Source organism: Mesoplodon densirostris, chromosome 6 (assembly GCF_025265405.1).
Source record: "Mesoplodon densirostris isolate mMesDen1 chromosome 6, mMesDen1 primary haplotype, whole genome shotgun sequence".
NCBI lineage: Eukaryota > Metazoa > Chordata > Mammalia > Artiodactyla > Ziphiidae > Mesoplodon > Mesoplodon densirostris.
The window spans coordinates 63,120,693-63,142,719 of record NC_082666.1 but is presented as its reverse complement, the minus strand read 5'-3'; the positions used below and the strand labels follow the sequence as shown (position 1 = coordinate 63,142,719).

The 22,027-nt window shown below is 43.3% G+C and overlaps 1 protein-coding gene across 6 annotated transcripts in view; it reads right to left on the bottom strand.

The window, feature by feature from the left end:
* Nucleotides 1-7,276, bottom strand: part of NFIB (nuclear factor I B) — a 233,444-nt gene extending 226,168 nt beyond the window's left edge. For 2 of the 6 annotated variants that reach the window (XM_060100736.1, XM_060100737.1), the window contains exons 1-2: nucleotides 6,647-7,275; nucleotides 88-619 (exon numbers count right to left, since the gene is read on the bottom strand). In XM_060100736.1, coding sequence (XP_059956719.1) covers nucleotides 88-619; nucleotides 6,647-6,676 — 562 coding nt within the window. In that variant the 5' untranslated portion in view covers nucleotides 6,677-7,275. Of the gene's footprint in view, nucleotides 1-87; nucleotides 620-6,646 lie in introns of all 6 variants that reach the window. The other 4 variants (XM_060100738.1, XM_060100741.1, XM_060100739.1 and 1 more) reach the window with 4 other exon arrangements.
* Between the last annotated feature and the right edge of the window lie 14,751 nt (nucleotides 7,277-22,027).

The window sequence follows — 22,027 nt, the reverse complement described above, 5'->3', positions numbered from 1 at the left end:
GGACCATCTAACCCAAGCCAGGTGTTCCTTGTGTGGGGTTTGCGGGCAGTGTGTGCCGGGCTAGAAGAAAGAACAATCTGCTCCTACCTTGCTCCTGCACGTAGTATGCCAAAAACAAATCAAGCTCCTTAACTGATACTGTGATATGATGTGGCTGGACACAAAGTGCTGGGTTTGTGCAATGTGGGGATTTCATGAGCCGCTCTCCATCGGTACTTTCCAAGGGGATGCCTTTGAACAGGATCACCATGACTAGATCCAGACGCCAGACTTTGTCTGCCTGTCGCAGGCAGTCGATTCTCCTAATCTTACCCTTCTGGTCGGGATTGGATAAGACACAGCACGGGTGCTTCTTGCCAGTCACGGTGAGCACAAAGTCCTCTCGGTACTCCTGGCGGATATCTTTGCGCAGTTTGGCCAGGAGCCTGGATGCCCACTTCTGTTTGATTTCAGGCTTTTCGCTGAGGAGCTCATCTTTGACTGCTCTTTCTTCATCCTTTGACATTCGCTTCTCGTGCTTTTTAAAGTACTTGCGTTTCCGAGCCTGCAGGTTGAACCAAGTATAGGCAATTGCACGGACGTGTGGAAGTAGTGCCTCGATGAATGGGTGAAATTCATCCTGTGGAAGATGAGGAGGAAAAAGAAGACATACACAGTCAGTTTAGTTTTTTAAAGGCTCCAAAACATCAGACCACAACCCATTCCCAATTCGGTACCAAGAGTTATGCATAAAAATAACATTCTTTTCTTATTTAAAATTATCAAAATAGCAGGACCAGAAGAAAATAAAGTATGCCAAGCTGCCCCTTTTCCACCAAAACTCACAGGTTGATTCTCCCTCCTAAAAAAGAAAATAAGGTTTATATTTGTTTTTCCACTCTGGCCCCATCCCCCTCATTCCCACCATGTATCCTACATTCTTTAAAACGTAAGCGACCAAGATGCTTGGCACCTAATTCAATATTTAAATATTTGATTGACCAACTAACACTAAGCAGTACCATTTTACAAAGAACACAGTGAGATTTTTTTTTTTAATCGGAGCAGAGCTGTTCAGAAGGCAGGAGCGATGCCACAGTTCATTTCTCTTCTCTGTGGCACAGAAACACAAAGCATATAGATGCTCAGTGTAATGCCACACAGTTCCCGCTTTTGGAGCATGCTCTCAGCAAGAGGCTGCTGGTGGCACAAAGAGCATGCGCCATTAAACTTGATCCATTTTCTTATCAAACGTCCAACATTCCAACACTGAAACAGCACCATTCCAAGAGTGGTAACTAGAGAAACTGGTATACAGTGAGGGAAAGTGGGCAAAGGACACAGCTTGTCGTATCAGTGTCCTGAACAGAAGGTTTCCATACTTTGAGCAGCGCATTCCCTCCCTCCACCAGCAACGCTGGCCCCCAACACACACACACACACACACACACACACACACACGCACGCACGCACACGCGCGCGCGCGCTGCTACTCTCTAACAGACCCACAGACACGCTCTTGCATTTTTAAATAAAAGTTTCTAAAGTTGAAACAAAATTGACTCGGATGTTCTTCCGGCAGCTTTCCTATAGAGTCTGAAGCCCCACAGAGTCAGTTAATTTGTTAACCGATCACATGAGTGTGGCAATTATTCTAAACCCCTTAAAAATCAATCTGAGGTGAACAATGAAAAATGGCAACTTGGCACCAACTTTACATTCTTTGTGTCTCTGCATGCAGTGGCAGGGTGACACCAGGAGTGCACCGCTGGTCACTCCCTGCTTTTGTGGAATCAATACAATTCATCTGCTACGCCTCTGAATTCTTGGACAGGGCTGTGGGTGCCCGTATGCATGGACTTGTGAATCTGCACGTGGAGAGATCCCGTCTTGTGAATTAAGTGGTTTACCTTAGGCTCCTGTGTTTTTCCTGCCTGTTTCATGTAAGCCTTTTATAAGGGAGGGAGGCGGCAACGAGTGGCAGATAATTTGCACCTCCAGTTATTTCAAGTTACTTCCCAAAGCAGTCAGTATTTCATTACTTCCTGCCATAGGTAAAACCTGTCTCCTAAGCTCAGGCCTCTTACTGTTCCGAGAAAGAGCTTAACATCCAGTCGTGCACACTGTATGCGGGCAATAAGGCCAGATCTGAAACAAATGAGAACTTCCACTGCGGCCACTTTTCTGGTCACTGTATTGTCACCTCAACCACAAAATAACTTTCTCTAACTGTTTATATCCCAAGTTAGCATTGACGTCTTAGTGCTGGTCACCCTGACCTATGTGGAATAAATTCTATGTAATCAGCAGACTGATGAATTCCATCAGGTAAAAATGATGAAAGTATCACAAATGACACTCTAACAAAGAAGACACCCCCAAACTCCCATAGAGTTATGAACTCATTTTTAAGATCAAATTCAAAGTTTCAACGCTAAAGACTGCAGCATGTTCGCAGTCTGCAGTTCAGATCCGGAAGAGGTGTACATCCCATCCAATCAATAGTGCAGTTTTCAAGTGTTTTAACATATCGCTGTAAAATGTTTCTAGAGCAGAATAAACCTAAATCAAAATTTTATAACAATACAGAATGTAGATGATTACATCACAGCATGAGGCATAACCAAATGCCATAGAGGAAATCATTAAACCGATCAGTAGTTTCCAGCAGAGATTTGAACAATTCAGTTACTATGCGAGCACATTAAACTAGGCCATGGAAAGAGTTAAACCACAATCTGTTCTTTGTGTGGGAAGGCAGCCCTGCTCACAGCAACCACAGCCCATGATAAGACCTCCCTATCTCCATATACTTTCTGATGCCATGCTTTCAGCATTCACTGTAACTACAAAAACTTTGTTTATCCCCCTTAGAAATATATGCAAAAGGAAACCCTGCTCAAGGAGATGTGGACTCAAACATGCTTTGGGAACTCACTTCCTATATTCTGACTTTAACTATGATTTATTGATATGATCAAAAAACATACATATATACTCATGAACTAAAAACTTGAGATGTAAAGAGTACATGGGGGCAGGAGGAGCTTTGCGTCACTCACTTTACCCTTGCCATACTTTTAAAAATACGATATTATTTTAACAGATATTAAGCAATGTGTTAACTTCTAAGTACTTTTATCCTTAAGTACTATGTTCAGTAACATTTCATTTTCCTATAAAGACATCAAACATACTTTGATTAAATTTGTTTGAGCTTCCAATCATCTATCATGTAACAGATCTCAAAATTTTAATAACTTATTTAAACAATCAAAATGCAAATTTGAGGGCTGAATTTGGAATTTCTTAGCAAATGCACACAAAACAATGTTTTTTAACGTTGCCTTGAGTTTGTTGCCAATGCTGCCAAGTAATGTTTTAAAACATACTTTTTTCCTATTGATAAATAGAAGTAGCAAACTTTCTCAGTCCACAGTTGCCTTATAAATATCTTTCAGGGCTTTACTACTATGTGAATTCCTTTCAAGCAAAACACTTACTTCTGACATGGAGACATATCCTCAAAAAAGTGATAAGTAGAGATTTTCAGCAAGTCACATATATTTCTGTGTTAACATGACTAGAATATCATCTCCCAAGTATGACTGTTTTCTAATGCTGTTACAATATATTTTTAGTGATTTTGAATGATATGAATATGGAGCATAGTAACTTGTCTTCATCAAAAAAAAAGTGATTAAGGTATTCAGATGTCCTAATTAATAGATTATCACAATAATACTTTAAACAACTATGAAAATTATTTTTTAAGAAAGCAAAGCATGTAAATGATCTAAGATCTAATGGCTCTATGCTAAGGTAATATGCCACCTTGCTCTCTCAGAATTTTTATTAAAACACATTGGCATTCAGCAATGCCAATTCTTTCTCTTTTTAAACTTCCTTTAGTTGAATTAAATTGATAAAATAAATAACCTAGTTACAAATTTCAAATGTAAAAGTAAACAGTCCTAATTCTACTGGAAATATTTCTTTTTCTTCACAGAAACAGCGGTCTCCATGAAAGGGATGGAAAATTAGCTCAATATAGAGGCAGAAGAATAAATACTAGATGTTCTTGGAGCACTGCTATATAACAGTAAACCAGTTTTTAAAATGTACCTTAAGAACTTGAGAAACAGTGAAAGAAGAAAAAAATTCAATGCAATCATTCCAAGTGAAAGTTATACTATTAAGGATTTACATTATTTTTAGAAAAAGCAAATACAAAATCATATATGATGGTTCTTAATTTTCTTTTTATATCTGATTTATACTGATACATAAATACAGATTTATATCCATGTACTGATACTTTTGAATAACACTTTGATAAATATCAACTTTAACTGTAGCTCCTTCTGAAAATTCTTTCTAAAACCTAGATATCCTTTTGTGACAACTGAAACACTTAGTAAAGTTTTCAATCAATTAAGAATGTTTCTCTCTTTTGTATCTACATATCCTAAAAAATGTTTTGCTGCAGCTATTAGGCTCCTGTAACACAAAACTAAACTACTGGTCTGATATCAAAGTAACACCGTTAATGTTACTTTTGCAACACCTTACACTACCTATAAAGTCACACAGATATTAAAATGAGAATTCTAAAGCTAAAATTTCTTCTCTAGTCTAGACCTTAAATCCCCAAAACAGTTTCAATATGTCAACTTAGATTTACATTATTAAAACAGTAGAGAATATCAGTCATCATGAATTAGTGTTGGTAAGCATGCACCCTTGAATACTAATGTGATAGCTGAATGACTATGCTGTATATGCTCCTAATATTCCATATGTCACGATGCTACAATATTATTTTTAACTTACACAAATTTAGATGAAGCTAGTGACTTTTCAATACATATTTAGAGGAAACCGAAAATGCAATGTAATCGCTAGCAATGTTTCTGAAAAGCCGATCCTGGAAATATGAACTAATATAGAAAAGCAATCCTTTACATGAGAGTAAGTGGTACAGCACTTTGCAAGTGAAAACCTTACCTCAATTTGTTTTATTTGAACTATGCTTCAATAATGTAAAAATAATGTCAAATGGATGTGGTTTACCAGAAAGAGGGAAAAAAAATCCTGCTGATGGGTAATATGAAAGGTAACTTTTGCAGCTGAAGGCAATTCGTTATACCTGAAACAGTTTTATCATCGTATTTATTGGCCATTATTCACAGCCTTAAAAATACAAATAGCTCAGCAACTCATTTTTCCAGTTTTGTTAAATTAAAGTGCACGTTTACTTGCTGAAAATAGCCATATCTAAGTTAATCATACTCAGATGCCAAACAAAATATAAACAATAAAAAATGTGTCAGCCAAAAAGCTACAGGACTGTATCCAATCACTGAATAAGCCTTATCATTGTTTTCATCTTCATTCACAATTTATGAATGCCTCAGTCCTTTTGAATCACAATGGCTTCTAATTGTCATACAATTGAAACCTTAATCATTTGTTCATCAGAAAAATGCATCATCATGATACTGGTTTTTTAAAAAATTGTAACACACCTTAGACTAGGCGACACTTCTTCAACTGTTTAGTTTTTAAGCCAATGTCAAAGAAAATGGTTCTCAATTACGAATCGTGACATATCCTCCTAAAAGCTGAAGTCAACTGCCCCATACCTTTAGAGGTTTAAAATACTGCTTCAAGTAACAAGTCTGGGCTAAGATATTTAGTCAGCTCGTCAGTTGGCTAGTTAGCTGGGCAGCGATGCCCCCAGGTAAGTCTGTTTGGTCTCGCCACTTTTCCACTTGACCGACTGCTTTAAAATTATATAAACTGTGTTCCTGCAAAAGTATAAAGCCACTATTCTATTTCATAACACTGTTCCTAAAGTCTTAGGACAATTTTCAGAGTGAAAAAATTTTAATGACCTTACTTTCCAGCATTTCTTTCTGTCCTACGCCCAAATATCGTCAAATGAACAGGTCTCCACAAAATGAGCATGTTTTAAAAGTCCTTAACTTTCACCACGACCAACTAACTCGAGACCACGTACAGACCGCCTTTGTGGCGTGGTCACTGGAAACCTCAAAGTGCGGATCGCGATGGACCTGAGTTTCAGATCCCCAAATTAAGCAAAGGAATGGGTCCCCGGACCACAACCTCCGAGTCGCTTCGTCTCCCGCCCATTGCCTGCAGCGGAGTCCAGAGGCGCCCACAAGGACTCCTACTGGAGTCCCCTCGCCCAAGTTCACCGGTTGTTTATAAGGGCTCAGTCCTCCCCTAAAGCTCCTCTAAAGCCGGAGTCCGCCTCGGCGCGCAAGCGAGGCGGCGGGCACCCTGGGCAGGGGTACAGCAGGCACTAGTGGGGCCGCGCGCGGGCTAGCGCTTGCGGGGCCCGGGCCCTGCCCATCCCCTGCGGCCTCGCCCAGCCCAGCTGCCCTGGCAGGGCGCGGGCGCCCGCTCTCCGTGCCCAGGACGCTGGGCTCGGCGCGCGCGGTGGCCGTGGGCTAGGGGCCGCGCGCCGGCTCCCGCGCCGCCCTGCAAACCCCGCCGCGACTCCGGGCCACTTCTTCTGAGGGGGACCGGGGTGTGCGGAGGTTAACTAAAGCCATTAATTGTCCGCAGACGAGAGCAGCAAAACAAAACAAAGGCATTTCGGGCTAGAGAGAAAGCTCGAGAAAGTGACCGAGGCATGTACCTGAGTGAGACAGATGGGAGAATACATCATGACTTCGCCTTAAAACGCACTTTCCCGGAGATGCCCAAGAAAATCTTCGAGAAGCAAGAATTTCATCTATTCATTTTACAGTCATCTGAGCCCCGCGATGCGATCAATCAGGACGGGGCTCTGCGCTGGATCACCGCAACTTCACAACAAACCCAGTCCTCCTTAAATAGCCAAAGATTCAAGTTCACTCGGCGTGCTAGATTTCCCGGGGTGAAATCCAATCTACACTTTTAACCCTCCTGCAGTCCGAGCGCGCTGGCCGTGCTCGCCGAGGCCGCTGCCGCCGCCGGTGTTGGCTGCTTTTCGCCTGGGTTTGGGGATTTGTTTTCTGTTTTGCAGTTGTTGTTTTTGTTGGGGGCTAGGGGGTGCGCGAAGATTCGGTGTGGGTTGGATTGGGGTGGTAGTTGGTGGTGAAATGCTTTTTTAAAAAAGGCGGGGAGGGGGGCGCAGGAGAGAGGGCGGGAGGGAGAGCGAGGAGAATGTGTCACCGCGCTGGGAAAGTTCAAGGTTACAGCCCCGAGCACTGCGGCAGGATCCCGGAGTGGCGACCGCAGGCGAAACTTTGCCGCGAGCCGACCATGTGTGTGCGCGAGGGGGAGCGTGAGCGAGTGCGCGCGGGTGGAGGGGCGCGCGCGGGAGAGGGCCGGGGTGGGGGCGGGGTGGGGTGGGGGAGCCGGGAGAGGCCGGGGTGAGGGAGGGGGCGCGAGCGCAGGTCTCCCGGGCGGAAGAGGCTCGCGGCGCGCGGTCCCCGGCTGCAGCCGCCGCTGCCCGCGCCGACTCCTCCACGCCCGGCTGCCCTCCCGCGCGCCTCGCCCCGCGTCTGACCCGGCCGAGCGAGGAGGCTGCTGCTGCCGCCGCCGCCGCCCAGAGGGATCGGAACGCGCTCCTGAAAAATCCCAAACGATAAATCCCGCTCTCCCGCTCGGCTCCAAACTCCTCTCTTTTCTGCTCTGGGCTCTTTTTTCCCCCTCCCTCTCTCGCTTTCTTTCGTTGCAAAACTTGGAAGTTGAAAAATTCACCGGTTCCACCCTCTGGACCCCGGTCGAGCTCTCTCCAAATCAGACTTAAGGATTGTTTTATTATTTAATTACACAATCATCGCTTTACTCCTCCTCCTGCAAACGCGCATTCCTTTTGCACCAGCCTCTCCACACCCCCCGCCCCCCACCTTTCTCCTCCTCCTCTTGCTTCTCTCTCTCTCTCTCTCTCTCTCTCTCTCTCTCTCTCTCTCATTTGTTAAAGCTCTCATACCACTGCAACAGCACCACGACTTTTTTTATTATTTTAAATAGACCTTCTTTCCACCCTTTGGGCAAATCCCGCATCCCTCCCCACCCCCACGTACACACCCCTCGAAAACCCGCCCTGGAAGAGGTATTTCGGTGCTCGCTGCGGACTCTTTAAACCGCGGGAACCTCCGAGTGGGAGAAGCACTGAGCCGGACTGGGCCGGAGAAAGGAACGAATGGAAAATTCCCTCACACCCAGGCCGTCCCGGGGCCCAGGCTGGGGCGCCGACTCTCGCACCCCGGGCGGGCGCGGTCCGCAGTGCCCGCCGGCTGAAAGGAGGAGGGGGAGGCCGGGGAGGCGGGGGCCTGAGCGAACTTGGGCTCAAGTAGTTGGGGCGCGCCGGCGCGGATGGGGGCGGGGCCCTCCGGGGTCTCCCTTGCGCAGGCCCGCGTCCCGGGGCAGCTCCGCAGAAGCAGCGCGCCTCGCCGCGGTTTGCCGCCCTCCCTAGCGGTGCCCGGTGCACGTGGCCTCGCTGGGAGCGGGAGGACAGGGCCGAGCTGCCGCCGCCGCCTCCGGCGCCTCCTCCTCCTATTCCTCCTCCTCCCGCGGCTTGCTCCATCTTTTCCTCCTGCAGCCCCTCTGGCTCGCCCCCAATCCCCACCCCCCGGGGCCCGGGGCGCCGGCGGAAAGCCGCTCCCGCCCCGCCTGGGTGCAGGCAGGGCGGGGCCGCGGCGCGCCCGGGGCTGCGGGGCGGGCGGGCGGGTGGGCGCGCGCGCGCGCGCGAGCTGGGTGCGTGTGCCGCTCCAGCCCTGCAAAGGCGGCCGCGCCCGCCAAGCTCCCGCGCGAAGCCCCGCCCCCACCCCGCCGCGAGCCGCGGGCCCCGAGTGAATGAACTTGATTTCGGATATTTGGAGGCCGGCGGTTTGCCTTGCACCCTTTCTGCGCGCGCGCGCGCGCACGGGCACTGGCACACACAGACACACACTCTCACACACCCCGCCCCCCAAATTCCGGTTTTCGGCCAGGGGTGGGTGGGGAAGAGGTGGAAGCAAAGGCTGTGCAGACAATGGAGAGAGGAAAAGTGAGTGCCAGGGGCTCCGCGTCTACCTAGCCGGGGGCCGCGGAGAGAACTCGACGGCCCCAGCCCCGGGGCGGGGCCGCCCCCACCTCCAGCTGTGCTCTGATTTCCCTTTCCTCTTTTCCTCTCTTCCCCCCTCTCGATTTTTCCCCTCAACTTTCTCCTCTCTCTCTGTCTCTCCGGCTCCTGCCCACCTCCCCCCACCCCTTTATCACCCCACCCCGAGGACCCGAAGGAACCAGTGACTTTTTCCTTCAGCAAGTGGGAGTTATCCACATCAAGCATTTCACAACGACACATCAAGAAAAGTAGGCAGGTTCAAGTCAACCATGAAATGGTCACTTTTTAACCCCGTCCTGTCCTCATTAGGGAAATGCTCAAACACAGTCCGTTTTCAAAGAGCACTCTTAATGAGGCGAGCCTGCCAAGTCCACCAGCTGCAGGCCCCGTAAACCAAGAGCCCAAAGAAAAAAGCACTGGGGAAAGAGGGAGAGTTGAGAAGGCCAGGGGTGGAGGTGGGGGGAGCGTTGGTTCTGGGAAGACAGGTAAAGTCGGGAAATTTTAGAGAACTCTCCCGGGTTAACTCTTTAGGGCATACACCACCGGGAGCGGCCTCCCTGCTCCCCCGGAGGCAAATCCTCCAGTCAGGTCTCTGACAACCTTAATTTCCTTTGTGTGGGTCATTTCTTCTTTTTTGAAAAGCCAGGATAAAGCTGATCGTCTTTATAGATGAAAGAAATGAGGTGACAGTCCGGGTTATAAATACTCATTTCTCTCTCAGAAATTTTTAGGCGATCTCATGCTAGATTAAAAAAAAAAAAATCCCCAAAGCATCACTTTGTATTGCACATTATGCTGCATCCCTTTTCTCACCCTCATTCCAGAGTCTGAGGGGAGGGGGGCGGGGAAGAGCTACTGATAATACCAGCTTTAACTACTGGAGTTTCCCTTTGAACAAATATTCAATTTAACCGGAGTTAATTTACCATAAAAGACATTCCCCTTGGCACGAATGCACTTCTGTCCTTGAACACACCTCTTTGAATGCCTGAGCTCGTACAGAAGCCATTATTTCGAGGTCTCTTTAAAAATCAAGCGCCCATCTCTCTCTTTCTCTCCCTCCCTCTCTACTTCCCTCCCTCCTCACCACACCACCCCCAGTGAAATCCTGGCACCCAGAGAGCGCTTCGTTCAGCCAGAGATCCTAGAACGAGCCGCTGTCCCCTAGCAAAAGAGGCCCAGTGCTGAGCCCTGGGCAAGTGTCTGCAGACAACGCTACCCCTCCTCCCTTATTAGTTTTCCCTTACCAACAGAAACGGTTTCCTTTTGCCACCCAAACTAGGTCCCATCCTAAAGTTTCTCACAAGCTTAAAAAAGAAAAATGAAAAATTGACAACTCTTACACAGAAGAGCCCACAAAAGCTGCAGCAGCGCCAGGGGTGAAGAAGCAGCGACAGACCCAGGTAAGACCCCAGAGAAGTGAAGACGTCCGGGGCCTCCCAGGCCTATCCCTGAGGGGTTCAAATCTCTCCCTGTTTATAGGGCACTTATGGTTGGGCACAGTTGGATGAGCATGGAGGATGCTTGGTAGTTGACGGTTTGGATCTGTTTCTGAGAAAAAGGAAAATAAGAAAGGAGTAATGGTGAGGAGGGGAAAACTAAAAGGGAGGAAAGAATGGGCAACACAGACATCCGGAGTAGCTTATGGGGTGCTCATCTGATATGGCTTTGACTGTCCTCTCAGGCCTTGGAGCCATGGGCGGGATGGCTGACCGACCCCCCCCCACCACCACCCCCAGAACACTACTTCTTGTACAGCTAATGCCCAGGCCACTGCAGGTCTTCCCAGGCTGAACTCTAAGAGAGGCTTCTGGAAAGAGGAGCTGATGGACTGGGGTGTGTGGAACATCTGTCTTCTCTCAGCAGGACCCTTCACTATCTGTGGTTTGAGAAATGCCAGTCTTTTAAATCCCAGGTAGAAGAGCAGACAGAAGGAAGTGAGAAAGTACATAGGGTATTTTAGCCACTTTCCCTTTTACCCAGCATGTCTGTGCCACGGTATTAAGAGTGGTTTTAAAGTATCTCTGAAAAGCTTCTGATACTATCAAAGTGGGCCAAACACTTTTTAGACTGGTACTTACCTCTCCTAAACTGCCTTCTTCTCTCTCTCACTCACTGAAAGAGTTAAAGCAAGTCAATTTCATTCACCCCAAAATCTGGCTGGAAGAAAGAAGTGAAAGGCTTCTGCAGCAACAGGAAAATCTGATATTTCAGAATCCCTAAAGACCTCCTCCCTAGATCACCTATTCCCTGCCACCTTATAGAGAGAAAAGTTTCTTTTCTGACAGTTTATTAATTTCAAGAAGTGCTAGAGTGTCTGTGCTTCAGGTGACTGGATTTTTCAAAACTCAATTGTATATTTGAAAAAGTAAGCAGTATTACCCAATTGGAGCCTTTCATTGACCTCCAGAGAGGAGCTTAACATCTCAAGGGTCTTCTAATATTGATTTTCTTTTAACCTTCTCCTTTCTAAAGAAATTCAGTGACAGGTTGTGAATCCTGAGCAGTTTAAGGAAAGGTTCTTGGAGCTTAACAAAGCTGTCATTTTCAATACACGCGGGTGACTTTTCTTTTTTTTTTTTAGCTCTTGCATGTGATTAGAGGGGAGGCTCAACAATTCCACACACCCTGGCTGCATGGCCAGTATCAATATTTTAAAACTAAATACAAAAGAGACAGATGACCTCCTGACCCCAGGAAACAGGCCTGCAAGACTGCAAGTATCCACTACACCATGCCCAGGGACCTTTTCTTCTTCCAAATGAACCATAAAAATCATACACGTGTAGCCTGTAAAACACAATTTTATATCCACAAGCAAGAACATCAAAAATCCACTCAACAACGCATATATAAACAACCAACAAGTACTGAAATTGTCTGCACTTGATGGGAATTGCAGAATCATGCCCAGCTCTCTCAGCCCTTAAACTACTACTGTCAAATTAGGGGAGCGATTTTTCCCTACTAGAAAATTCACAACCGGTTAGCTTCCCCAAGCCCCATTGCCAGCACTTTGCCTTTCACTGAAATGAATAAATAACCGTGGACTTTTTTCCCATCCTCTGGGAGCTGTTTGGTGTCCCCTGAGGACAAAACTAAATGAGAAAAATGACGCTGTTAATAATGTCGCTGCTGAAATGCCTGTACTCGACTGTTTAAAAAAATACCATCCCACTAAGTGTGCCTACATTTCGGGCACATTTACAAGCCACCACTGAATCTGAACACAGACTGGCCAGCATTAAGATTAGCTGGTTTCCACTTCTGTACAGAAATGAGGCTAGTTCATCAACAGAGATTCCCAAGTTCTGAAGACATTTGCTTTCCGGGATTACAATGTCAGCAGTTGCCCTGTAATTTTTGCATGATTTATTTTAAACTTTGAAAATCATGGTAATAATTGCCTTGCTTCACTCACAATACTTCAAAAGTTATAGGCACTTTCACATACAGTCTTCTTTGCTGATCATTTGAGAGTTGTAGCTATTGTCCTTTTTCAAGATAGCTGACCTTTAAAGTAAAACTATACTATCATTTTATTTCTACATGTAAATTGGCTTCTGTTACCCATCTACATGTGCCTCTGTGACATGAAAACAGATCAGTTTTAAAGATCTGTTTAGAAAGCTTCATCCAGAATGGCTAAGTCGTCTTTACATTCTGCATTAAGTGTAGAAAGTGCATTGCAAACCAACTCAAACTTTCTGCATCCCTTTCTCTAATTCTTTCCTTGAAAACTGCCTTTCTGTTTCAAAACCAAAACAATGCATAACAACAGGACTGTGCATTTTAACTTTCAAAATAAAATTTAGCCAACAATTGCATAATTACAAAGATAGAAGACAGTTGGGCCTATACAAAATATATATTGATATTTAAGTAAACTTTATCTCTGAAATATATCTGAAAAAATTTTACAATACACAGTAAATTAATAAATTCCAAAGCAATAATATTGTCAAATTGTGTGATGTCACAAACTTTGAAAGCAAAGTTACAGATGTTCGTGACATTACATTCACCAATAATTATGCTGCTGCTCAGTCTGACCATCTTAAAATTAAATGGATGCCTCTGTCTACTAAAGAATAAAAGGAATTTATTTTGGACATCAAACAATGAAACTGTCACCATTTATTGTATGAAACACTCAGCTAATCAATTTCCTATTAAAACAGCTTTCAACAATACTCAGCTTTAAAATTCATCAGGGCCAGTAAAAACCTTTTGCCAGTGCACAAGAATGCAGTCCCAACCACGGACGATAATTACCCTTCTAATACTTTTATTGCCCAAGCACTTTTTCCTGCGCTCCCCATCAGTGAGGCAGGAATCTGCAGTATAGTGTATCAGTGAGTTGGAGTGCTTGACCTTTGCCCACATATGATTTAATAGGGACTTTTCAGCACTGGAGCTTTCTCCATCTCTCATACCATTAAATGAAAACATCAAACCTCAGATGTAAAACTGGAAACCACAACGTTTTGTGTTTCACAACTCTTTGCAGTTTTTACTGAGGCTGCTTAAAGGTCAGTTTCTTCGCCTCACAGTGCTCTCCCCCATACAGTAAATATACTCAAAAGTCACACTAATTCTCATTTTGATTAAATCTTGAACTCCCCAGTCAGATACACACATTCATCCTGCTTATTTACATTTGCATTCTTTTCTAACCACATAAGCATGTGTGTATGACTTTCTGGATTTATTCCATTTTAGGGCTGATTTAAATATCTGTTCAAGTATGGGTTCACAAGTTAACTTTTTCCCGCCCGTTGGAAAGTTAAAATTACAAAGGATGGTGTTATAGGATCCTGTCAAAGAAAGTTAGAGTTAATCTTGTGTATTTTGGCGCCTTTTCCCTGCCAGCTACTGTACTTGGTTTGGGGGAGCGGGTTGGAGATCTTGTCTGTCCCATCTCAAGTTCAATGGCAGTTCTACTAACTCCAGGAGAAGATGGCCATGTTCACAGCACTAATAATAATTCCAATCACGCCACTTCGGCATTTTGTGTCAAAGTCGAAACTGGCTTCCCCGCCCCCTTCAACCTGAAAGCTGCCAAGTCCTCACACACTCCGCATTCAACCACAACTTAATGGATGGGATATTGTGCATTAAAATGTGTTCCAGACATACTGGCGAAGAGAGGACAAGGAAAAAGGGAGACAGACACACACACACAGTTAGGCAGAAGGGAAAAAATCCTAGAGCAAAAACAGCAGGGCAGGAAAAAAAATTATTAACAGGAGCAGGAAGAAATCCATCATAATCTTTTTTGTTGTTTTTAAGGGAGGGGGAGAGTGGGAGGAGGGCTAACAATTCTATCCTGCCACTTCAGGAACAAGGGGCTAGGGGTAACTAAACTTTAAAATGAAGATTGATTTTAAAAACTCCAGTACACCAGAGCTAAATAAAGACACTTTTAAGTGAGCATACATAACAAATCTGTGCATATTCACCTTAAAGAGAAGAAAAATGCTCCAAAAAGAAAGAATGGGCTACAAGGTACAACTAAAGTATCATTTGTACAGTAATTTTTTCCATCATGGGGGAGAAGGAGGGGGAGTAGGGAGTTGAAGCAGGAAAAATGCTACATTTCACACTGTTTGGGACTCACAATGTTATCCACTGATTCTCGCCATAAAAGTGTGACATATACACTAAAGTTGCCAAAGCTTAAAAAAAAAAAAAAAAAAGCATTAAGGCTGGAAATCCAACACTATAGCCCAACTTGTAAAGAAGAAATGACATTTAGGTAAAGTCTCTTTACAATGTACAAACAGTAAAATATCTGTGTCTGGGGATAGAAGGGGATGCAAGGGACAAACAAGACAAGCAAATAAAACCCGTCATTTCAAAGCCACATACCACCGCATTCTATTACGTTAAATAAAAGAGATGTTGAGTCTGTAACAGAACCCTGGGCCGCTGACTTCACGTATCTGAGGTACAGACTTGTGGACTTTCTCAAGGGTTGTTTTGGTGTCGCTTATTGTATTTATTAATAGTTTTTATTTTAAAGCGCAATCCAGGAGTTAGTCTCTTACTTTTGTTTTAAATTATTATTTCTGCAATGCCACAGTTCTTGGCCCAAAGAAGAAAAGGCGGCAAAAGTCAAGTCTAAAAGCAGGCAGCCCCTCAGCCTGTCTGGGTATCCAGTTTTGCTTCCTCTCACTTGCAGAAGACTGTTTCTCGAAGTAGACTTGAAAGCCGTCCAGAGTGCTCTCTGTGTGTGTGTGTGTGTGCGTGCGTGTGTGTGTGTGCGCGCGCGTGTGTTTGCTGGGTTTTATTGTTTTAGCAGGGCTGCTCTGGGGCTGGGGGCTGCCACCCCGCCCGCGTCCGGGCTCCGAGCGGGCTAGGCAGATGCAGCCGGCGCGGCCGCGGGGTCGCGCGTTCGCCCCTTCCCCGCCCTAGGATCGGCCGGGCCGGCAACGGGGCTAACCCGGACCGCGGCCACCCGCGCACCCTTTCCGCGCCCCGCCCGCGCTCCGCCGCCGGCGCCGCCGCAGCCTCCCCGGCTTTCTCTTTCTCCGGCCCACCGCCCGCCCGGCCCCGCCCCGCCCCGACCAGCCCAGCGCGCGGGAAGCGCGGCTCTTCGCTTCCGCCTGGCGGCGGGAAGGAAACCGAAAGGAGGAGCCGGGGGCGGGCGCGCGGCGATGCATATTCATCAGGGCGCCCGAGGCGGCGGAGGCGGGAGCGGGCCCGAGTGGGTGTGGCGGGCTGCCCGGCGCGGGGGCCCCTCGCGAGTGGCGGCTGAGCTCTTTGTGCCGCCCGGGCGGGGCCGGAGCGCGGCGAGGGAGTGCGGCGCCGCCTGCCTGCGGGGCTGCCGGGCTCCGCGCGCCTTTGTGCTACCGCGCTCGGGGGCCTCCCCGCGGGCGTGCGCGAGAGCGGAACCGGGCGGAGCAGCCGCGGGAGACTCATCACCAAATGATAATAACGAGCACGGGATTGGTGCTCTTCCCTACTAGCCGCCACGTTTTCGGTCCCCTTCTCCAGGCCACGTTTGTTTGGGTGTAAAAGGAGTTCTGAAATGTACCTCACTGCGTAGCGTTATCATTTACAGGCATGCATGTGAATGTCTATAATAATCAGCCCCAAAGAAATATGCAACCCCTGGGTCCCCAAGAAGTAAACACTCTAGATGAGATGTGGTAGCGGGCTCATGTTCATAAAGCGGTTTTGATTAATATTTTTTAAACTTAAATATATGTAGGTTTTTTGCTTAGTTTTCAAGTAATCCAGTCATTTGCATTTTAAGCATCTGTAGTGTGGTAACATAATGTTTAACGTTTAAACCAAGTTGTTATATAGCTCTGATTTAAAACTGAAGTATTAAATGTAAAAATATAGCACTCACCCTAAATTTACTTAGTACTAACCCATATGTGTTTAGAAAAGATTTTATTACAGAGATCCTGACTAATTATGTAATTGCACAACAGGCAACAATAGCTTCAAATATCCTCTAAAAACCCTGTTCAATTATGTGATTACCAGTGGGACCGGAATAGCTCCCAATGAATTGTTCTTATCTTTCTACTAAATGTGAGCATGTCACTATTTTAATCCCAATTATATTTACCCTCAAAGTCCAAGAGAACTTAAACAACATTGTTCAGGTTCTTTGTTCCTACAATACGCATTATAAAACAAAGAAGACATTTTGGCCTCATTATCCAAAAAAAAAAAAAGTTTTTTTCTCCTGCACCGGCGTGGGCACACACACGTGTATACATGCATACATTACATACATATAATATACATATTATGTAGATGTTTGTGAATAGTATACAATCTCATTTCAATGATAAGTGCAAAACTGAGAATTGGATTGACCCAACTGAGCTTTAGAAAATGCCGAACTTTAAAATGGGTTATTACCAGTTCCCAATTTCCCTTCAGAAAAAAAGTAACAAGTGTATATCTATATAGCTTTGGGAGGGAGATGAAGGATGGAGACACACACACACACGTATGTATGTATCTCCACATTTAGCTATAACTTCCTAAGGAAAATTAATTTTTAACATCTATCTTGTTCCAAGTTAGGTAATTTTAACCACTCAGCTAGTATAGCTCTAATTCAGTATACTCAGGCAGTCAATTCAAGTGGGTAACAAACAGATCTGTTTCCATTCTAGGATTTCCTAATAGTAGTTTCATGGTTCAGTAAGTCACATTTAGCACTAACGAATCAAATATAAAATATGAAAATTCAATGTGGCTAAACTAAAATATATTATTTAGGGTGGTGGAGGGAGTGTTTAAGTGAGCAATGTTATCAAATTCTAAGATTTTTACAAGTGTGCCTCAGAAAGCTTCTTCTCTTATAATTATTTGAAGTCCATAGCAGAGTTACCAATCCTTCCCAACATCTATTTCATGAAAAGGAGAAATGACGTTACAGAGAGAATCCAGTTTTCTTTAGGAAATATCCTAAGACACGAAATGGGAAAAGGAACAGGAAAGGGGAAAGGGAAGGATTTCCTGTGCTTCTGGTGATGACTTGAATGAATCTAGATTTAGTGTCACCTGTCAAAGAATTTCTTCCTAAGTATATTATTTAGTAATAGAATGTAGCATTGTATGTTACGTTCAGCGTTTCATAGATTATCTGTTTTTATTTGCGTGTCATTTGTTTCTTTTGACATGTGAAGCTTACAAGAGTACTTATTCATATGTATACCGATCACTCTTCTGTCAAATACGTACACATATTATAATTAAATGATATCCAAAGTTTATAAAATAAGGAGATTAATTTTCAACATGTCCTATAGAAATCGGTCTCACTAATTTGTAGTCACCTCAGCGGGTTGTTGCTCCTAAATCTTTTAATTGGCTAATGATCATGGTCTTCTAATCTACAACACTGGTTGATTTTCCAGTTTCCACATTTTTTGACATAAATAAATATGTAGAAATTCAATTCAGGAGTGTTTTAAAATAGATTCTTCTTTTAAAATTAAAATTATCTTGGTTAGAAGCCTTTCCTAATGTACTTAAATTTCAATATCTTTTTATATTCAACTTTTTGTAAATTATAACTAATTATTCGTTTTAAAAAATAAGGAGTATCTAACGTTACTTAGGCATTTTGGCCTTCTGATACATCTATCTAACTGAAGGGATTCCAGTAGAAAACCTAATTTTTTTCTGTCTTTAGTTACAGGCACAATTCATTCCTTAGAACTAGAAGATTCTCCACTACACTGAAACTTTAGATTTTCTGTTTTTTCCTAAAGCCAATTAACTGGTGAAGCAGTTTCTGTATTTTTTTTCAAATTTAGAATTTTTTAGTGTACAAGCAACATCTGCGTGTGTTTATCTTTGAGAATAATCACAATATAACTATTTCTAAAAGGCATGCATTATTACAATGCTTTATGTAATAATTAAGTAATTCCTCTACCCCATCTCAACCAGTAATTTTCAGTCATTACCCCAAAGGTTTTTATTTTGTCTTATTTCTCTATTTCTCAAAAATACAGGAGGTGTGTTTTTATTTCTATTATTTTTATGATTAAAGGGTACACACTAATTTATTAGATTATTTTATTTAGTCCACTATTGTACTAGCATTTGTGCAAATTTAGTGTATATAATAAAGATGGAATATTTAGAACTCAATACTAAATAAAACACAATACCATCTTTTAAAACAATTGAATGATTACGTTTTAGAATTAAAACTATGTAAGATATAAACCTGTGTAAACATTCATATTAAATATTACCTCTGGGAAATAGTTTCAATTATTTCTTAATTATTTTAAAAATATTTAGAGAGGCTTAAATTAGGACATTTATTGTATAAAGTGCCAACTTCTGGCATTTTGTTGGCATTCCACAGCTGAGAGCTGTCTCCATACAAGTTTTATTGAGGAGAGGAGAATGGATATCTAGAATATTGTTGTGTAAGAGGGATACCCAAGTATAAATAACAACCTCTGGTGACTATTTTTATTTTTCATTGGTTACAGCCATCTTTAGCTATAATCCGTTATGCCTCTTCTTTGGACATTGACTGGGAAAATAAACAGTGTCTTTGCCACGAGACATAGTTGCTCATCATACAGAATTATATTTGTGGAAAAGACTTCAAGAGATTACCAGATAAGCCCTTGCAATGGGGTCAAAACTCCACACTGCCCAGGACAGGCACACCAGGTCACTTTCTAACCATTGAGAGTATGGGTACAAAAATAAATATACACATGCAGTGTTCCTTCTTTCACTAACTGCACGCTGCACCTGTGCACACATATATCTGATGACATCTGCTAACATAATAAATATCAAGTGGCTTGTAGTGTCATCAAAAATCTGAGGTGGTGGTATGGCTCACAGCCTCCTCAGCCCCATGCTATGGTCTTGGTAAATTTCACAGGCTAAATAGAGACAGACTCAGACTCATTCTGTACATGAACCAGAGGTTTTCAAGGGCAGGTTAAGGTGGTTTACCCAAGGGGAAAAAAAAAGCCTCTAGTTATGACTCAGTGTGTGAAAAATCTGCTCTCTGATTCAATGGTGATAAATCAAGGATATCTCCCAGCTTCAAAAAAAGATCATTTTTATCTCAATTGTTATGAATTCTCAATCTCAAGGTTAAATTCTCAACCTTTCTTAGCCAGCATATGTTTTTAAGACTTAGTTTAAAAAAAACACAAAAAAACTATGAGCAATTAAATCTTCATAACTTGCTTACTCACTTTTATATAACCTTAGAATTTTAACCATCAAAATATCCATGAAAAGAAAACAATAAATTTGAATGAATTTAAGCTGCAATGATGATTAAATTGAGCAAAGAAAAAGCAAGTGTTTTCTCAAAAACTTTTCAGGATATTTTGTGCCATATGTAAGGTTTCTGAAACAACAGAATCACTAAGGTATTTTTTTAACCATTTTCAAAAAACAGAAGCATCTGGCAATCCAGAAATCAGTGAGGCAACAGGATGCAAGAAAGCGCTAGACAGTCTACTGATCCTTCACTACAGTGCTGGCAAAGGACCATCCTGCTTTTTGCTCAGTGGGCCATTTTCAATGAGAAAGTGAAACTCAAGTCCCCTACATCCACATCCTGGGGCTGATTGTCCTCAGTGTCAAAGATTGATCTTGACATATCTAGAACATGGTGGTATTATTTTAATTTGCCCACTACTAAGGAAGATCAATAACCACATTTTTGTGGATATATTCCCCAACTAAGAAGGCCTAGATGCAGTCCAAGGAGTAGAGGAAAAATGCAATCTTTCTACAAACATGCATCACATGTTTAGTATGGGGCTGGGCACTACCCTGCAAGGATGGGTAGATTTTTAAGAATTTCTGCGTTTATGATAAAAAGGCCTTCTATTCCTTTGTGCTAATATTCTCCTCTAAATTTGTTTATAAGAAAGTAACCTTCCCAAGGTATCTTGGAAGCCTTCAGATAAACACATTAAATAACAACCTTCGGTTTTCTGCTCACTTTATGGGTAGTTGATGTGGGTTTATAGAATGAAAACTGTGTTGATAGAAAGCAAAGAAAAATGTAATTACAGACTACAGTTACCCTTCCCACCCCACCACCCAGTAAAAGCAAAAAAAAAAAAAAAAAAAAAAGCCTTCTATAATATATTCAGAAGCCAAACTAACAAAGTTGGGAAACTTTTGATACCACTATATTTCATGAGGTGGGACGTATTTTTATAAATGACAGGGCGACGGGGAGAAAGAACAGTGCTAAGTGGGAAATTTCAGGCACAAAGAGTTTACCTATGTGCAACTAATACTGCCTGCTTTTTAACAAATTATTGTTTAAGCATGGTTGACAAGCAAATACAGAGGTCAGGACAGAAATAGAAGTTTCCGGAACATACCTAATATCACTCTCCCTTTTTCTCCTCATGTCTGCTACCATTCTGAGTTGCCCTTAATATTTGTTTTATCTTTTTCTTTTTTTGTTATACAAACAACAAAAAAAGAGCAGAGATATTTTAAGTGAAAATTAACAAATATAAAGGACATCCACCTACAGTCCCATCACCTATAAATTTGTTTTGTTTGCACATATTCCAATCCAGTATTTGCTTACACACACATAAACTATTTGCGTGGTTATAATCTTAAGGTGGATAGAATTTTGTTTTGTACATTTCTACTTATTTACATTATTGACATTAGTGAAAGGACACAAAATTTAAAACGTTAAAACTAGAAGAGACTTTGGGACTTCTAGACAAGAGATAAAGAAACAAAACTGGCAACATCCTGTGTATTGCCCTGTCATATTTTTAATGTTGGATTTCACTGTCAACATGTTAAAATTGGGATATTTTACTTGAAAATCCAAATATCCTGCTGCTCTTGAAAAAGTGGGAGGGGAGACACTTTGGGGACGACTGTTGCACACAGGTTGGAGGAGAGCAGCTGCTGCCCCCGTTAGATGGGGCTTGGTCTCCACAGTCCCGATTACTCCCTGTCCCGTTACACCGGTTACCAACTTGCCTCTTCTTTCCCCGAGTTTACAACCCTGATCTACGCCAAATGCTCTTCTTGTAGATGAAAACGGGAAAACAAGTTTCAGAGGGGTAAAGTGACTTACTTAGGGCTACTAAGCTAAACATTAGCATTGCCCACATTGTAAAAGAGGCTGACTCTTTTACAAGACTCTAAACAAGCACCACATGTATTCACGTTTATTTCCGAGCATGTGGGGAAGTGAGGTTCTGGGCGCCAGTCCGATAACCTCACTAGAACTGCCTTGACCACAACCTCCTTTACAGACTGAAATGTCCCAGGTTAGCCACCCACCACCTTTTTGCTCCAGGTCATAATTAACATTTGATGTCCATAAGCCAGACACCTATACCCCCATAAATCCTGGCCGTGCTCACAGTGACTCCTGTTCTTTCTCTCTTTAAAAACAAAATATCAGAATGCAAGTGAAGGAAGCTCATCACTTTATGGAGATAACATCCAATCTGCTGTTGTTGA